The sequence below is a fragment of the Leuresthes tenuis genome, unplaced genomic scaffold (assembly GCF_036924035.1).
Source record: "Leuresthes tenuis unplaced genomic scaffold, fLeuTen1.0.hap1 SCAF_22, whole genome shotgun sequence".
Taxonomy (NCBI): domain Eukaryota; kingdom Metazoa; phylum Chordata; class Actinopteri; order Atheriniformes; family Atherinopsidae; genus Leuresthes; species Leuresthes tenuis.
In genome coordinates, this window is record NW_027325376.1 from 11,178,152 (window position 1) to 11,197,982 (window position 19,831).

The 19,831-nt window shown below is 38.7% G+C and overlaps 1 protein-coding gene across 2 annotated transcripts in view; it reads right to left on the reverse strand.

Annotated features, from left to right (window-relative positions):
• slc8a4b (solute carrier family 8 member 4b) overlaps nucleotides 1-19,831 on the reverse strand; it is a 113,146-nt gene continuing 93,315 nt past the window's right edge. Inside the window, exons 13-17 of one of the 2 annotated variants that reach the window (XM_072376429.1) lie at nucleotides 14,535-14,659; nucleotides 14,308-14,343; nucleotides 13,661-13,760; nucleotides 13,067-13,339; nucleotides 1-8,150 (exon numbers count right to left, since the gene is read on the reverse strand). In XM_072376429.1, the coding sequence (XP_072232530.1) occupies nucleotides 7,771-8,150; nucleotides 13,067-13,339; nucleotides 13,661-13,760; nucleotides 14,308-14,343; nucleotides 14,535-14,659 (914 nt within the window). In that variant the 3' untranslated portion in view covers nucleotides 1-7,770. The remainder of the gene's footprint in view (nucleotides 8,151-13,066; nucleotides 13,340-13,660; nucleotides 13,761-14,307; nucleotides 14,344-14,534; nucleotides 14,660-19,831) is intronic. The other variant, XM_072376430.1, reaches the window with a different exon arrangement.

Genomic DNA, 19,831 nt, shown 5'->3' on the forward strand with positions numbered 1-19,831 from the left:
TGTATTCAGAATGAGTTTAATTCATGCATCGACACACTCATGGACGGAATGACATGAATGAGCGCACGCGTTCATACTCACACACTCGATAAAAAGGATAACAGCACACTCATTGTTTGTTACCATGTTAAGTTGGTGTTCTGCTCTCTGAGGGATTTCTTTGTTTCCTTTTACAAAACAAATGACCAAAAAACAGCACAAAACAAATGTAACAAGGGGAAAAAGATAACATTAAAAATAAATCAAAATACAATAAATTCATATCAAAAGCACTTTGTGAAATCATAAATAGGACTACATGAATATAAAGTGAAAAGACATTATTTAGAGATACAGCCATTTTAGAGATGTATTCCCATTCAGAACTTAGGCAGGGGACAAATATACTAATGTTTGTTCTATATAAATTTGTTCAAGGTCATCTGACCACTGCCTTTAGGAGTGTTTGTGTTGGGAAAGAACCCGAAAATGTGATCTGAAATCACATTATGCAGATCTAAACAGTTTATTTTTAAAGAAATAAATCTGACATTATAACATAAATGCCTACATATAACTGAGTAAATGGTTCAGAAAAAGTGACAAAAAAGTGACATTCAGCTCATTCATATGACATATTTTGTCACTTAGTCTCTTTTTTAAAATTTCAAACAATCCCTTTTAACTAAAAATGAAGTTGAACAGAACAGAGTTTATGATTGGCTGTCCACACTTTTAGGGCTAAAACAACAACCAATCAGTGAACAGTTCTGAATCAGTGGGCGCTTTAATTTTCTTCTTTATTTTGATGATGTAAAATCTTACTATTATAACCTTTTTAAATCACTAATAGTTCTCAGTTTAAAAGGCTACATGTTTTGATTGTATTTCTTTATTTATTAAAGTCTTAACATGGATCAGCTGCTGAGCGGTGTTGCATTTTTCAAATAGAAACATGGAAACTGAAAATATATAAACTATAAATATAAGCAGCTACTTGCATGAATAATGCCACCATTCAGGTTTACCTGAATACACATACTCTTATATCAACCTTAAATTTCAAGCCTAGATTAAATTCCTTGTGGGTTCAATTCCTAAATAGACACACACACACACACATACAAACAAAGTTACAGTTTAAGCATTAAATTTGCTGCGCACATAGTAGGGCTGCCACTTTTTCCAAAAAGTAAAAACAAATTTTTGACAAATTCCAAATTTATGCACACAAGTTCTTCTAAGTCTAAAATGCAGTGATTTGTGAATATCACAAGGATGTATGGCTCACGTTCCATCATAAGTTCCTTAAACCCCTCTCAAAACCACAGCCTCTGCTGACTCACTTGGTGTCCAGATAACAAGTGACTCCACAGATTTACTACCATTGTAGAGTAAGGCCTTATTCACACCATAAGAGTTTAAGCCCAGTTTTCATGTCCCAGACAAATGTTGGGGGTCACAGACAAATTGTTTTGGACCTGAGGCATATAGGTGGTTCGAACAGCTGCCATCGATCACTATGTGTGAAGACTCCAAAGATGTGATTTGTGAGGCTCGTAAACACGTCTATGCCTCTGACTTATCATCTAGTATGCCTGATATTCTGGATGAGTCAGCGGGGGAGGATTTGTGAGAGGGCTGTCAGCGAGGAGCTACAGTAAGTGAGAGTGCAAGAGATGGAGTAAGGTGACATGAGGTCAGGGGTAAACCCAGAAAGGGAAAATGAGGAAAATACTGTAAGATCGATGCCTTTCATGTGGGTGACCGGGGGTCAAATCCTGACCTACCTGCATGAAAGATACTACCTCCAGTAAACTACCTGCCTCCCAGAGATATGACAGAAAGTTGGATAAAATAGGTGTAAGAGCCTGCTGCAAATCAGTCATGTACTATGATATGACTTTAAAAGTCCTGAACACAAGAGAAACATGATGATTCAATGGCGCTGAAAATCTTGTTCTCTACAAGGCTTAAGACAGCTGCTTTGCTGAATGTTGACAGCCTTCTCTTCCATTGTTACTATAAGATTTACAGTGTATAATATAAATTATTTCCAAACACTGCTTCTCTGGTTATTTGTATGTTGATGGTCTTCGACTTTTCTGATGGTTTGTCATTTTTTAGCTTACCAGCACGTGCATTAGACCAAGCTGATACTAGATTACAAAACAAACTACTTCTACCTGTCCAATACATCTGCCTATACAGCCTATGTCCAACTTTGAAATTGAATGGCATACTGCGTTTGAAATTTTCCCATATTTGAATGAATGTTTGAATCTTGAAGAAAAAGCAACACCCCTAACATCTTAATATAAACATTAATCCCTGAATCATAAACAACAGGTTAGCACTGTTAATGTAAACATCAACTTTATTACACCAAGATGATGTTTCAAGCACAACTGCTCTTTGACGGTTTTCAGTATTTCCCAACAAAATTGCAACTTGCACCTCACCACGTGATGACACAGCCGTAAAAGTCTCGCCACGCATTGCTACATTGCCATATGAGCATGTAAATGTTTGACAATGTTAATTTAGTCCACTAATGCTTACAAGGAGGAAGCAGGTGCTCATGCAGATTTGAATTTAAGTTTGAACAAGTTTTAGAAAAAACAAAAAAACGCAATTCTTCGAGTGACAACCCCCAGTATGTGCATTCAACTAAGCTGCTACTAGACCGCCCTCTACTGGATCACAAAGCAAACTACCTCTAACATTCTGATACGTCTGTCTGAAGCGCTTGCAGAGAGTCATTTTTCAATTCGAACATGATTCCAACGTAAGACGTTTCCCCATGTTTTAGCAGATTTTCAAACTTTGAAGAAAAAGTGACAGCCCAATTGTACAGATTGGAGTTTGAGACCAACCAACCTTCATGTTTTGCAAAATCCTCTCACTTTTCTACATTGCTCTCAGGTGGAAATAGTTCATGCTTATAGATATGGTTAGGGTCTACGCACTTTACTACTTTGGGGATGCTTTGCCTATCATATTTTCTGACAATTTATGCCAACGGACAGTGACGCTACAATGTTTTTGGAGAGGTGAACAAACATATACCTATTTCACGTTTACTGATAAGACTGGTCCCCTTCCATTCATTAATGAGTTTAAGTTGTGTGTGTGTGTGTCTTTTTAATGTCAGTTTACATGTGCATTGCATATGAATGCATGTAAGCATGCCTGCATTCAGTCATGAGCCAATCGGGTGATGAAGAATCAGCGACCTCAGTGTAAGACTTCATTTAGTCTTACAGTTACTGACAAACTCACACACACACCTACTTTTTAGCCAAATGTTTGCATCTATTCCCAGACTTGATTGACAGCCAGATCTATCATATATCTAATATTATTTGACAGGTACACACACACACTTCATGCACACACACACATACACATGCGCACAAACACAAGTAATCCAATTTTCAAGTGTTTTTACCATGGGTCAGGTTGGCATTCAAATTCATTAATCTAGCACATGGGACTCTGTCAAGGATGCACAGGGCAAGCCCTTGTAAAGAGATTACAACACCAAACCACACACACAAAGGCAGAAAAACACATGACGACATACCCAAAATATAAACACATGCAAAGGAGAGGCACAAGTAAAAAAAAAAAAAAAAACATGCATGAAGAAAAAATTAGGAAAGGATGTGTAACAGGTTGAGCATCTGCAGAGTGAGAAAAACTGACAAGATACTCTGTCGTGTTCACAAGACGAAGGGCAAACGCACAAAGAGAGACATATTCAAAGAGTATGACACACAGAAAATGTCTCACATACACCAGCAGGAGTCAAGAAGACAACAGCAAGTAGATAGATGGTCGCTAAGCAACAGGCAAAAGACTAAAAATATGGTTGTATTTCTTCACTCACTTCCAGACCATGCATACGCACACACAGGAACACACACACTCTGATCTGTCCTCCAGCAAAGCTTATCAGCCTTTAAAAAGCCTACATTTCTAAATCAGTCTCAGTATTCTTCTGTTCCTGTGGCGTCAGCAGCACAGCACTATTATCCTGCCCACACATTCTGTAACTGGTTACGGAAGCTTAAGTCATTGAGAAAAAGAGTTTGGCCCGACAGATGTCCCGGCACCTCAGCATGCCAGGAGTCATGCCAACCAGCGAGTCACGTCAATATCATCAATGAAAAAAAGATACAGACAAGACCGAAGACACAGAGGTAATGAAAGGATAAGCGGAAATAGTTTCAGCTGGGGGATACTGATTCAAACACCATGTCTGTAAGCATTCAGACCTGTTGCTAGAACTGAAGTCATGGCTTTTGTTGCAGGGAACAACGTCAGTCACATAATTCAGGAAAACTCTTCAAAGATCCCTAACAATGGCTACTTTTAACTCCAGGGCATGCCTAAACGAAGGAAGGAGATAGAGAACAGAAAAGGACAGAGGAGATGGACCTCAACAGTAATTGAATCGTGCTTCTGAACAGAAGATGTAAAAGCTAATAAGCTGCTATTGTGCTGAAATTAGAAACCCTGCAGAATCAGATCCTGTTTTTTGGCTGATCTCTCAAAGTGAATTAATTAAAATACTTCAAAATGAATTCAGCAGTGTGTTAGCGTCACAGTGGTCTTATAAGTCTATATTGATAAAAAAAGATGTGTTTTAATCTTGAGACTCATTTTAAATGTCTTATTTTGAGGATGTTGTTTTGAGTTGAAATAGACAGAGATCATTTTAGTGCCTGATCCAACAGTTCAATGATAGAAACAATCCTGAAGTTCTTTGCATACAAAAGACGGACTCAGAGAAAGTGGGAATACAACACACGACACATGATGTCAGCTTCACAGAAAGGGAAATTAATTTTAAAAAAAAGAAAGTAGAATGGTTTGAATTGCTAATCAGTTTAACTTAACAAATTCATGGCTCACTTGGGATTTTTTGGCCAAACATTTCAGATGAGGGCAGAGTTGCCCTGACATGGTCTTTGTTTTTTCAAGCCTGTGAACACCTACCAAGTAGAAGCCTCCTAAATCCTTACAAGCTCCAGGGTGGCTCTAATGAGGCAGTTACTCTGAGCATGCTGTCATGTCTAATACCTAACAGCAATGCTAAACCTTTTCACCGGTGAGATATCGCTTTGAAATGGAGCAGAAGCAACATGGCAGATGGCCAAACTCTTTCTATCAATGAACGTGACTGGCTGGAAAACAGCTGTTTGAGAAATCACTGCAGCCTTAACTGTTGATAGAATGCAAAGTCGAGTCGCTCTGTAATGTCAAATCAGAGGAAAAGGGTTATACATCCAGACATTTTTACTCCGACAAAGCAGTGCTCCTGACTTTGGTGAGACTACATCAGAAGCTTCACCAGATCTTGTCATGGATGAGCTATTTTTAGAAAGGCTGTATTTGCATGGGGATTACAGCAGGGGGTAATTTGCATGTATTAATAAAGTGGATGGTAGGCAGATAGTTGTTTTTAGTTCCATTTCCAAAAGCCTAACTATAGTTCTCTCTCTCTGAAGGGGTTTTCTTGCATTCAGCATGGTGTGGGGCTGTGATATTAACAACGGAAATGCAATTAATAATAACGCACCCTGACAAGCCATATGCCGTCCCTTCTGTCCAACTTCAGTGTAGCTTGTGGGCATGACCTGGGTATTAACACAACATAACGTAAATCTTGGCTTTGATACTTTCTCTGACAGACATGGACGACATAACAGTTGATTTAATATATGTAGCGTAAAATGATCCTTTTCAGTTTTTCTCATTTCGTACGTTCACTTTGACACACACACACAGATCATGCCTGAGTCACATTTTTTTTTCACAAAAACAAACCAAACAGCACAGATTTAGCCATTAAATATATCAAATCATTAGTGTGATTTTCACTTTTAGTTTTACTAACAACAGCTGCCAGCTCAAGGGGTTTGTCAAATGCCTGCAAAATAAAAGTACACATTTAAAATGAATGGTTAGTGATCTGTGACAATGTCATCCCATCTCTGGAGAACAAAGACTGCTTTTTCCTAGTAGAAAAAAAACACGTCCCAGCTGATGCATTAAAAGTCGCATGATATCTCAGAGCTGCCGTACATTTCTCTCAAAATTTGCAGCTGCGGCCGATTTTATTCAAATGTCCCCTTTTTCTCTTTGTTTCAAAGCAAAAGGGCATTTGGATCTTTCTTGCCTACTTTCAGTTTTCCTTACAAAGAGAGGGACTTCACATAAATGACATATCAGCGTATTCTCACATACATCAATAAAAGTTTTTCATAATATCATGTACAATTAGAAACACTGGGTATGGTCGTAGTTTTGATTTGTCAACAATACTGCCGTTGCTTTCACAGTCATCACGATCACAGTCGGGACGATCCTTCATACTTACAAGTCCTTCTTGAGTTGTGTTTTTTTTTTTTTTTTGTCACCTGGCCTTACATAAGTCCCTTTTAGGCTCCGGTTGCACTTGTTCCTCATATTTCAAAGTGTAAACAGTTCACCTTACAAGCACACAAAGCTTCTGAACTGAAAGAAAGTCCTCTGTTTAACAAGCTTGTTGGCTCTACACTACTTTTGTCTCCATCACACACTCGTGATTTCTTGAATTTTCAAGTTGTATCTATTCTGATCACATCTTACTGTATTTATACATCTTTTGTTGTTGTTTTTACAATTGCACTGTAACAACATCAACACGTGACGCCACTGAAAAGTGTAGAAAATAAGTGCGGGGTGGGGTCGGCTTTTAGGTAGAGAGACATGGGATTGGCTCAATTAAAAAGAAGGTTTGGTAGTGGTGACCACAGCGGTTCATTATTACTATTTGAAGACTATTCCTACAGGACACATAAAAATATGGGAAGTTAAGAGTAGAGTGTATAGTCTGTGGAGTGTTTGTAGGGGAGAGTATTCAATGTGTGTGTGTGTAGTGTAAAATGGATGGATTATTTTGGAATAAAACAAAAAAAGGACAAAAAAGGTCATCTCACCTGCATCTGGTTGCAGGATCACCTGAGGGCTCTTATAAATATGTGTGTATATATGTATGGGTACATTTAGGGAAAGAGGCATTAAAAGTCATAAGTCACAGACAGTTTTAGATAGAGTTCAAAGGTTATGATAGGAGGATCCACTGTTCCTATTACAACCAAGACAGGGTCAAGACACAGAAGGTGTGAGGAGGGGGTGTAGAAACTTTTGTTTTTAATCTTCTCTGACTTCTACCCTCATCTTTTTTTCTTCTACTAAAACCATGACCTTTCTAAAGACTTTTTCTTATCTCTGGTTTTGTTGCTGCTAGCTTATGCTCATCTCTCACATTTATCCTTGATCTCAGCTTTGATTCTCCCAACAAAGGCTGGCTGATCATTTCTGTGTTGCTGGTTTAGCAGTACACTGAAACTATTTCAGCCTTTTAATAACTACCAGACTGTGTTGTCCATTGTTGGTGATGCAAGTCCCATTTAAAGACTGCAGTGTGTTTTTTAAATAATACTCTATGCTCAGTAATTTGTAGTTTTGTCTATCCCAAAAGTTTTCCAGTCACTGGAGAGTGGAGGGTCTGCATGGGTAAAAGAGCTGTGTTTGCAGACTATAATAATTATTCTGGACATCATTAGGGAATTATATAGTCCCAAGAGGATGTACACTAATTTTTTTCAGGGTAGAAACTTAGGGTTAAAATGAATTTTAGACAAAGGAGAGAAATTCATCCATTTCAATCCAGATCTCTCTAACCTGCCCCCGATCCCCTTCATGTTGGCCGTGGGTCTCTCTTCCTTTGCTCTCCATTTAAAACACTGGTAAATGGCAGTAGGCCTCCATAGAAGCCAGAAAGATGTAAATCAGCCACATGGAGATGAACAGCAGCGATGTTATCAACTTGCAAGTCCGCGGTCCACCCAGTTCGCCGCCGGCCACCGTTGCCCGCCGCCGGTACAGCAGTGTGAGCACACTCATCACAGCCAGGATGGTGAAAAGGGTGACGGAGAAGGCCAGGTTCCCCGGGTCCACCTTGAAAGGCTTGCCCTTGGAGCGCCAGGCAACAGCAGCAATGGTCCACGCCACTCCAATGCCCAGGAAGACATTGACAGCATTTGAGCCGGTGACATTACCAATGGAGGCGTCGGCATACTGGTCCTGGATGGCTGCGACTTTACTGGCAAATGTGTCTGATGAGACAGAAAGATTTTACAGCTTAAATTGCAAAACATTTGTTTTTCTAAGCGATAGATAACTTAGCCGAGTCAGTGGTTGTTTTTTAATTTAATCATTTAAAAGCAAACAGTGCTGAAAAAATAATCAGTGCACGATTAAAAGACCAGGATGCACCAGTGTGATGCAAAAAGAAGTCAAACAATCTATAGATAACTCTGCAAATGTTGCTTGTTTCTATAATCAAATTTGACCTGCATGAAAAACCGTGCCAGGAAAAAATCTTTGCAGTTCATAAAGAGGATTAGGAAAAAAAACACAGTTTGCCAGTGAACACAGAGGCAAAGACCAGCCTTTTTAGAATCAGGCATCTTCTTTTTTTTTTTTTTAGAAAAACCTGTAAAAAAAGTGTAGCTTCCAAAAGGACAGTGCAGCACTGATTGAGCAATGAATTCAACATCATATCAAATTAAGTGTAGGAATATAATCAGAGGTCATCCAAAAATAAGTAGAAAAGCAAGTTCAGGCCCAGGTAACACATTTGTGTTTGATGAGGTTTGAAATTAAGAACATGCAAGAAAACCCCCAGACATCTTGCAACTGAATCAACAGAGTATGGAAAAAGGGGGAATGAATTTCACCAGGCTGAATACTGAGACTGGTAGCCAGGTATACAAAAAAAAAAGAAAATAATTTGTGATGTCGTAGAGTTTATGCATCTTAAAGAGGATCAGAATTTTGCTTTAGGAGTTCCATAAAATGTACTTTTACTTTCACGTAGCTATAAATGTGTTCACTTTTCTGAGGCTACCAGTTTAGCAGGTCTGCACTCTGGGGCCATAGTTATTAAATGAGAGACTCATTGAGTATAAGACAGACAACTGTTAGTCATGTGTCTTCGTTGGCTGACTCTACAGCTCAGCACACAAAAAAAATAGGGTATAATCGCAGATTAATAGCTGTGCAGTTTGTTTCCTGGCGAATCCATTCTAATCTATTCCTTTAAATTCAGTAAATGATCTCTGTTAGATTGAGGTGCGTGTATAGACCTCTATTTCAAAGGAGGGGTTACATTTTTTTCTGTCCGGAACTTGAATTGTATTTTTAGATTTATTATCTGCAAACATGGACAAACATGAGTCTTGCAGATAATCTATAGTCTTTTATTGGCATCAGCATGTGCAAAATCGATGTAATACCGTAATTGGTGTTGCATTTACAAGCAAGCTTTCTGGTGCTGCATACTGCATACTGGCAGAGCTGGCAGGGAACACCAGGGAAACAGCTGCCAGTTACTGTATGCTTATGTCAGCTTATTTCTATTTTTAGTCAGGCTGCTGAGATGAGTTTCAATTCTCATGTGTGTATCAGTGTGACTTGGTGAAAGTCATATCCTAACATGAAAACTATCCTCCAAAATATTTAAGGGGGTTGAGTAACTGTCATTTTTTAGTTAAAAAAAGTGTTGTTTTTTTGACACAGGTAAGTGAGGTCAGTTAACACAGCATAATTTCAAACCTGATTTTTAGACTAATTCTAGAGGTTGGCAACAAAAGACCCAGGTGAACTGGCATTCGATTGTCAGACACCAAAAGCAAGTAAGGAGCTGTTGATGGAGGGGTTGACAAAGATCTACAGTCGAGCTAAAGTGATGGGGTAAGGAAAAACAATAGTAGGAAACCTGGGAGAAGAATAAAACAAGACAGAGAGCACGGCGAAAAAAAATACGGTCAGCAAGGACTGGCAGACCACTGTAATACGCCAAAGAGTAAAGCCAGACTACAATTAGCAATAGCCTGCCATTCTTAGGTTGGCGACCTCACTTTGTAAATTGAATATGACTTGTCCAGTCTGCAGAGGATAACATGAATTTTCCTGGGACAATGATGGCTTTGCCATTACTTTTGAACTGGCTAACCTGCATGAATGGCTTTTGTGTTTGCTTGGTTGTTTGCCTTTTTCCCCCCTTTGAATTTATATGCATTTGATTGTGCTTGAATGTGGATGCTTTATTACTCTTATAACAAAGGTTTACAAAATGTAAGAATAAATAGAGCACAGTAAAAAGCAAGGATCTTAAGCATTTAAAAAAAAAAAAAAAAAAAACACCATTTCAGATTGAAATTATGTTAGCTGTTTTGGCTTCCTATACATCCCTTCCCTTTTCACTTCTATTTTTTGCTGGGTGACTAGCCAGACGTGTAGGGGATAAAGTCTTGTGAAACATCTTGTAGTGTGGCGCCCCGGTGCTGATTGGTCACTTAGTGTTAGCCCACTATGACTGTGAAACTCCCCAGTGGATGATAATCATGTTGTGTATTGTGCACTATACAGCAATCCAATGACACTGACAGTCATGTAGTCTGAACTTGGCTTTTGTTTGCTGCCATCCAAAGAACCAATTCAACAGATAAAGGTCGTCTGAAAATATATTTTGCAAGCCGATAGCATTTAAAGCTGTTTAAGGCATGATAACGACCTATACTAAAGAGTAAAAGGAGGATGACGTTAAACTCAAAATCAAACAAAACAATCATCAGTCTATGTGTCATTGCACTAGTGAGTAAGCCGGTGAAACTTCAAACTACCCTGAGGATGGATCTCTGATCTCTATAAGACTTGTTAGCCGTCAACACAAATATTACTCACTACTTAGAATTTAAATGGATCAGATGGTTGAAGATTAGCTAAGTAAGCCTCATACAGCTTTCTGATCTCTGATCTGCATCTGCCCCTTAATTGCTTGGATAGGCAAATTTGCAGTAAATTGGGCTGATAATCCTTGAGTGTGTCTCAGATGTAATACTGTAGAACTGCTTTTATAAATCTAGAGGATGGCAGAAGGAGGAGGAGGGAGGGAAGGAACTGGGAAAAAGAGAGGAGATGAGTGTTTCTAACAAGAAGATTACAATCACACACATTTGCACCTCAAGGCTCAAGGCAGTGAACCCCCCCCAGGTGAAGTTAGAATCATCTGCTAGACATTTTCACCCCCACACACACCTGGACTCCACAGCACACACAGGTCAGGATAATGGATGAATCAAAGGGAAAACACAAAATTCAATAAAAGGAGTACAGAAGGAAAAGAGTAAGGTAACACAATGTCAAAATAATGAACTGACAGGGACGGAGCAAGAGAGCAAGCCTAACAGGTAAGCGAGGTGGAGAGGTGAAGGAGGACCGGAAATGTGGCTGAAAATGTAAGACATAAGGCAAAACAGAAAATAAAAAGATTCAAATCAAATCAAAGGCAAAGAAAAATTAGCGTCTAAATATTTTGTGAGAGAAGAAACGTGTTCATTGTAGATATTAAATCCATGTTTATAACTTCCAGTCCTAAGCAACAAAACAGAACAGGAATTGTTTCAAATATTACTTTCCAGAGACCTCACTGCAAGTCATCAAAGTTATCACCTGGAAGAGTAGCACGGCAGCTATTTCTATAAATCATTTGAAGGAACAACAACAAAGTTGCTATCGAGAGGAATGAGGTAGGGAATTGAATCAAGGCCTGAGGACGATGCGTCCCCTCCGGGCGGGAACAAGCTCTGGCTGAAGGTTGTGATGGAGCCTGTTTTTTACAACCTAAATTTGATTTCCAGCCTGCATATATGGTAGCTGCTACTAAAATGAGATGGAATACTCCTTTTTTCATTTGTTCATTTGCTTGGTCTGTCACAGCTGAACTTCAGGAGAAATATGCAGCTCATTTTGTGTCTTATTAAACTAAATGAAAACAGTGTCATTTAAGGACTGAGGCAAAATGAGTAATGAGTTTGATAGGACTCCCATCTCACAAGCAGGGTATAAAACCACAATAAGTGACAAAAAATATCTGTATTTGAACTTTTATCCTCAGGTCTTATCTGTTTGGTTTGGGGCAATCGACTGGATTATCTGATTTTCAGCAAACCTGCTCATACTGTTTATCCACAAATTAAGATGCCAATTAATTCCTACAAAATACCAGAATCCTCAAACAATATTACTAATTAAAACAAAGAATAATTGTATCTTAATTCCACCTTTAAAGACAAAAAAGGGTGCAAACGTTTTATTAGATGGGGAATTGTTGATAATAATGCCATATGGTTTCTTTACCTGGTAGAAATGTGTGTGTAAAGGAAGAGACCCACGTTAATATAAATTTGGTCTGAAATGATGACACATGCATGAGTACACTTGGAAATAGCTTTCTATTTATGTGCAGTGAAGTGACAGAAAGAGGTACTCGGTTTATAGAAGATCAAGATCAGGAGGTATAAAGAACTACTTTATGTGTGATATATTACTTCTTTATAACTTATTTGCTTACATTCTAGTGGATCTAGATTATGAAAACAGAAACAGCTGTTCCTGTTTGCGTTGTACAAACACCACTGAATAGATTTCTTTTATTGCTGTAGAAACCAAACTTACAGGGAACGTCTATTTTCTCTGGTTTCTAAACAGATTTATGGATTTCATCCTCAAACATCCTGCCACAACGGTTAGGACTAAGGAAGCAGAGAGTGATATCTATGCAAAGGCTTTGGATTCATTTCAAAAGTGTATGTGGCCAAAATGTCACATTTTTATGAACAATACCAATTTACTATCCGGAGAGGCGACACCATTTATTGAACCACAAATTTGACAGAAACAGATTAGTGCTCTAGTTGGGAGTCCTGCAGTAACAAGAAAGATTATATTAAACCAGTTGAGTTTAGCTTAAAATGCACCAAAATGGCATTAAATATGCTTAAAAGAAATTGGAATTAGAACTCAGTCTTGGCCGCCCCACTTTCAGTGCCTTCATGTCTGCGCATTCTACCTGCACTAAGACAGAAATGTGAGGACTGATTTGATGTCTGATGTAAATTTCAACAATAGCACAAAGAAAATGTTGATAACACCGATGATGTCAGTATCTTCTCCCTTGCTGCCTCACCTGGCACGGATGTCCCCAGCGCCACAAACACCACAGCTGTGACAGAGTCCTTCAATCCTATCGTGCAGCCAAAGTGTGACGCCAGATCACCAGTGAGTGCAGTGAGGACACCGATCAGTGATATGGAGACAATGAAGCAGGCCCAGCCGTTCCAGTACTCAGTCGGTGGGACAAAGGCGAACAGGACCTTCCAGAAAACAGTGAGGAAGTGCATGATGTAGTCGAAGCAGGAGGGCAGCCGCTCCTCACCGCTCTCCTCCTCATCATCGTCTCCTGCGGGTCAGGCAGAATATTCAAAGTGAGGAGGATTGAGACAGAATGGAGGAATTTCAGATTAAAGAAAATATTAGACTGCCAAGAGTTAGACAAGACGTCATTCTCATATTTGACTAAATGCTGGAGCTATGTAGTGGGTAGCTTAGCATATAAACTGAAAACAAAGGAAAAAAAAGCTGACTTTACTCTGCCAACAGGGAAAAACATCTATTATGAATAGATTGAAATAAATAGAGGACAGAAATAAAAGCTAATGCAAAGTTTAAATAAATCAAAATGAATCAAAATTATGCCACATGTGTTCTGTGACTGTGTTACCTGCGCTAACAGTGACGGCATTGACAAACTGCTCCCTCCAGCTGCTGCTTCCCACCACCAAGGCCAGGTTTGTCTTCTTGATCAACTTATCAACTGTATTCTAAACACACAAATACACACAAACACACGTAAAAGCAAGCATGCAAGAGTATACAGACCAGGCAAAGCAGGAAAAACAAAACTTCCAGTCATGAAATCACCTCCAGCCACAGAAAGAGAAAAAGAAGTTGTTAAATTAAGACTCATACTACGGAGATATACCCAAACACTGAGAATTAGAGGTATAGAATGCGCCGATTGACACAAAGCTGTGAAATTTGCTACAATGCCCTGTTTTAGTGGTGCTATGAAAGAAATCGAGGAAAAATCTTTAGGAGTTTTCTGTGTAAAGCAGCCAAGTGGAAGAACAATGAAATATGCAAAACAGGTCAGACCAGCCATTGAGCATCACAGCCACCGTCAGTATTTTAACTCCGCTGACAGGGATTCAAGAAAACCCTGCATTGTTTATTTTAGAGAAATGGCAAATGAATCCCAATGTGTTTGTGCAATTAAGGATTTAAACACATGACCCAGGCTCCATGACAACATTTCAATATTGTACAATAACAGATTGAAACAAGCATTGCATGCATGAGAAGAATAACCTTTTCAGCCCGTCTGAGAAGAGAATTCACTGCTCTCTGCACACATACATGCACACAAAAAATAAGACAAAAACAGACAAATGAGCAAATAAAATGTGTAAACACTTCAAAAGAAAATACAAATTGGAGATGAGAGGAAACTTAACAAAAATCAAGCAACAGAATGGACAACACATTCACGGGTTGATACAGTACACACACATGCACACACGCTTATACTCATTTACCTTGAACTCGTAGGACTCCTCTATCATCACCTCCACCTGTGTGTGTTCGCCCAGACTGGGACAGCCCATCTTCGCCACTTCTTCCTCCTCTGCTCCCACCAATGGCTTGTTCTCATTGGAGTCACCTGGGTTACCATGGAGACAAACGGACCACCAGTAAATCCTCAAAGGAATCTAATAATAGGATTTTTCAGTCGAGTCCACTGAGACATTTTATAATGTAATAATATTTTGAAAATCCACAGAAAGAAGAGGCAACCACAGAATGACACATATTCATTTCACATGGACGATTAAAAAGTGAAGTCAACATGAATAGAAACATGGATACATATCACGTTGGTAATAAAAAAAACAAAAACATCAAGCAATAAGTTCAAAATGATGTTTTATTATATATAGAATCTCTTAGTTTCTAAATCTGAAACTGACTTTGTTGTATTTGTAATAAAAGTCGTGGTGTATTATTATTCATCTTTGGATTCTTCTCATCTTTACATAGTAAAGAATGTCATTTTTTTTTTTTCAACATTTTCTTTTTTCTGTCTATCTCTGCAGGTAAACAAGGTAGGAGGTCCAAAACTTGTTGTTATTCTAATTTGAGCATTGCCACACTTTGTAATGAAGATATAATGGTAACTGTTCACTTCAATCGAGTGCACCCATCTGATTTAATCTGTGTTAATCTGAGATTAGGAACATTGACGCAATGCAAATACACACCCAAGTAAAGTCCGACTGAGCTGGCTCCTACTGTTTCAAATTTCATTAGGAACCACTAAAATGTTCACCACTGCCTTCATCAATGCAATGATAGTATTTAGATTTCCATTCCATGGAGCAGCACCACCATCAGTTTCACCTCATTTGGTGTTCTTTCCCACATCATTTTGAAGAATAACCAAGAATTGCTTTATAGTGTGACACTCTAACCTGTCTGGTTCACCTCGTAACAGAATATTACTGAGACTTTTCTGAAAAATTCAAATGACACTGTGACATACAGCATGGAAAGAAAAAAAATAATCAGTCCATCTAACAATTATTTCCTTTTTTTTTTTATTTTTTATAATTTTATCTGTGGCTATGATTAGTTCCCTCCTTAATTATTTCATACTGTAATTGGACACAACATTGATCATCCATAATATTGTAACCAACTGTCTAATGTTAATCAAGTTGTTTGTCTGGCACATCCAACAGAAACATGATTGGATCGAGATCTCTAGAATTAGGAGGACAAGTTAACATCCAAACTGTTTTTGTGCTCCTAAACCCATTCCTGAACCATTTCTGCAGTGTAGCAAGGCAAGTTATCTTGTTGGAAGAGGCCACTGACATGAAGCAATACAGTTTCCAAGAATGATGCAAAAGAAAACTTGAATCACAGCCCAGGCCACTTTCTTCCATTGCTTTGTGGTCCAGTTCTGATGCATTCATGCCCATTGTAGGTACTTCTCATGGAAGCAGGGGCACACTGACTGTTCTGCGACTACACGGCCTCACACGCAACAAATTGTGACGTACAGTGAGTTCTGCACCTTTCAATCAGAACCAGCATTGTCACATGCCACAAGGGGATTCTGAGTTCTTATCCATTTGTTGTTATAACAAAAGTGAATACACGTGGAATTTCTTTGACATTTCTGCAGCTCCAGTACAAACTCCCTCATTCTACCATAAAGTACGTTTCTTCACTTACTCCTCACGATTGTTCTCTGGACTGTTATCAGTGTTGAGCTGCTGTAATTGAAAAGTGCAGCGTGTGTTACAGTTTGCGTGTGGATGAGTGTGTCTAAATGTCAGTCTGCTTGCTCTTTGACAGTGTCATAAAACCAATTATATTTCTCTGTAATGAAACACGCCTCAGGCTGCTGCCTCCTCATGTCTGACATCTCGACTGTGGACCTGAACGGCACCAGGAAAATCCATGTGTGTATGTGGTGAGAACGAGATAAGAGTGCCTGAGGTTTCAATCCCTGACTGTGATTGTTTCATTTAAGTGGGCGCTCCATAAGAATCAGCTGCTATACGAACATGATGAGGGATCATGTCCCCATCAGGTCTGTATTGGTCACTTGTAACAAATAGATGAGGTGTGAACCCCATTGCTGAAGTGGTTGGCAATTCCATGACTTCATATAAAAGCAATAAAGTTTACAGTCTAACTAGTGGCACTGTGAAGCTGCCAACACCCTTAAAATGATGTTCCAATAAATCCTCATAAACATAAATCAAGCTGTTATACTGATAAAGTAGTGAAGCTACAAAATAAGTAAAAAAGTGCATGTTAAATCTTAGGATGACTTGTCACTCTGGTGTCCTAAAAATCTCCAAAAATGCAAGAAAACATTGTGAGAGAGTGAATTACAATTATGAACATGATCTTTGTCTAACCCCAACCAAGTATTTCTGTTGCAAACAATGACCAAACAGCAAGTGAAAGGAAAACTGGGGAACCAAAAATAAAATTGAACAAAGTAACTAAAAACGACAAGGTTCTACAGTGATTTCACACTGCAACAAAGTCAGATGGGAGCTTCTAAAATTTTCTTCAAATTGGGTCTGTTCATTTGTGTCCAGAGACATGAGTTTTTTTATTTATCTTTTTAAAAAGTGAAGATAAAAACAACCGCATAGAAGAACAGAGGCATTAACCAGTCCAAAAAAAATAAGTGATTATCAGATCTGACAGGTGAAAAAGTCTGGGGGTTGAATTGGTGTACGACTGGCAAGCATCAGATCGGGGTTAGACTTCTACGTAACCCAGCACCTACATTTACAGTAATTTTGCATGAAACTTTATTTTAGTTTTCAGCGACAGTTTAGTTAGATTTCGACATTAAAAAGCAGCTTTAGTAAATTGACTGATTTTACAGAGTTTGGTTTGGTGACCATTTCAGGTTTGGCAAAGTCAAACTCGTTGTCACGGACGTGGAAAGGTAGGACCCAGATGCAGCTCTTTCGTTCACAAAAACAAGGTTTATTCAACAAAATAGGGAGCAAAAGGCAGGAACAAAAAGCGCGGCCAAGCCGGATTCAAAAATACTTAATGTTAACAAAACCAAGGCTATGAAAGAAATAAGACAAGACTATGATTAAACTTCGATTACAAGACTATGAATAAAACAGAACTATGACAAAACAAGACTATGAGGCATGAACTCAGACTTATCTTTGGTGCAACAAAGCATGGAGGGATCGTGAGGATTCTTCGATGAATGAAAGTAAACCAGGAAGCTAAATACTGTGAGGGGAGTGATCAGTGACATGAGGTGCAGCTGTGAACAATTAGACAGGTGATGTGAGTGAACTGAACGTGACAGGGGAAAAACATGACTAGAACATAACATGGTTAAACAAACTGTGACATAACAATACAAACTAATAGTGCAGACTGTGACACTTGTCCACCTGGACTTAGTTCATTCCCAGGCCCTCAAACCTCCTTGTATTCCATATTTCACATAAACCTGCTTAAACATACATCTTTACACCTGCTAAAACAAGTATGATAAATAATTTCCCATTGCCAGTAATGTCATTTTTACTCTCTACAGCTACAGCTGGTAACTACCTCCTTGGAGACAAACCTATTACCACGACAATATGAAAGGATGGGATGGGAAACACTGCATCCTACAAGTTGTTTTGAACCACAACATCTGATAATCATGATTTGCTGTGATAATTAGGATCATTTTTTACTTTTAACAGAACAGTGGACTCAAGCTGCACACATTAATCTGCCAGCTGTGTGTTTCAGAGCTGTTACAGTTAGCAGACGTGTTTCTGTAAAGAAAAAGTAAGCTGTAGCTATTCTCGCAGCTCTGACCACAGCATCCTCAGAGAAACTTAGAGTATACACATGGGTGTTGTATTCCCATCTGTACTGTGCTGACCCAGAGCTGATTAAAACTCACATCTGCGGCAGAGTCATTTGAAGAAGGACTGAATGCCGACTTAACACTTTCATATTGCACTCAAAAGCCAGATGTTAGCGGGTATTAGTGTTTTTTTTTTAAACTGTGTGGAATGGGCTTTACACTGCCTTTGTGACTCTTTTTGAAGGTTAAAATTTTCATCAACAGTGTTTCAAAACTTATATGTGGGTCATATCCAGTGATGTGGGTAAAACATTACTTTGTAACACAGTAGAGCACCCAGATTACTTTTGAGGTAACTAGTAATTTGATCAGTTACTTTAAATAATGTGTCATTGTTGACATTTTACAACATCGGCATGCTCACTTTGTTGCCACATAAACAAACGAATTAGACAAGGAAAGTAAATCCTAGACAAATTGTGTGTCTTCCACCCAGTAAGCAGACAGTCAAACACATATCAGTCCACATGTGGCGTTCACTCAGTTTGTGAAACCATAGAGAGGATAGTGTTTACGATGTGGAAGTGCTCAATTTGTTTTGAATCTGAGGGTGAAAAAAGACAAGAATAATAATATCTCCTAACACTGTTGGCATCTGATAGTAGGAAGAAGTGAGGGTCACTTGGTGGGACAAACCGAGTTTGGCTCAACAATGACACATAATCCAGCATGTGCCTGTTACACTTACATTTCATTGTCCATCCATCCGTCCATTTTCTATACCTGCTTAATCCAATTCGGGGTTTTGGGGGTGGAGACTATTCCAGCTGTCAGTGGGTGAGAGGCGGGGTTGCCAGTCCATCACAGAGCAAACATTTCATTGTTATAAAATATAAAATTTAATTACAACACGTTCCCTAGAAGTAAGCAATTAATGAGAGAGTGAGATTAATTTGTATTGTGGCCAATTAAATTTAACTGACTAATAGAATATCTAACAGGTATTTTTTACCATTGTTAAGAGATTAGATAATGGTGACGGTGCCAAATGCAATTACACAATTTTGTAGTCAGGAACAAATTAGTGGAAAAAAATGGACTGAAATCAGGTTAAATCAAGCAAAGAAAATCTTTCATTTGAGTAAAATAAGCAAAAGAGGAGCAGGTTTTTTTCTTCTCTTGCAAATGCATTGAAACATTTTCAACAGAGATAAATAAAAATCAGGATACGTGCTACTGCACTGTAGTGAGGCTTTTACATTTTCAAAAGAAGCTCTTCTTCTGTTCATAAAGAAAGTTAAAGGGCTTAAAAGATTCTTGGATCTGAGCTCTCTGGTGTCTGTGTGGATACAGGGAGTAAGAAATGACAGGCAGGAATTTGTGACCCCAATGCTAGACTGCAGGGACTTTGTCCAAAGAACAAAAACAAACGCTCCCTGGCTATTCATATGCTGCTCAAACAAAACCTTT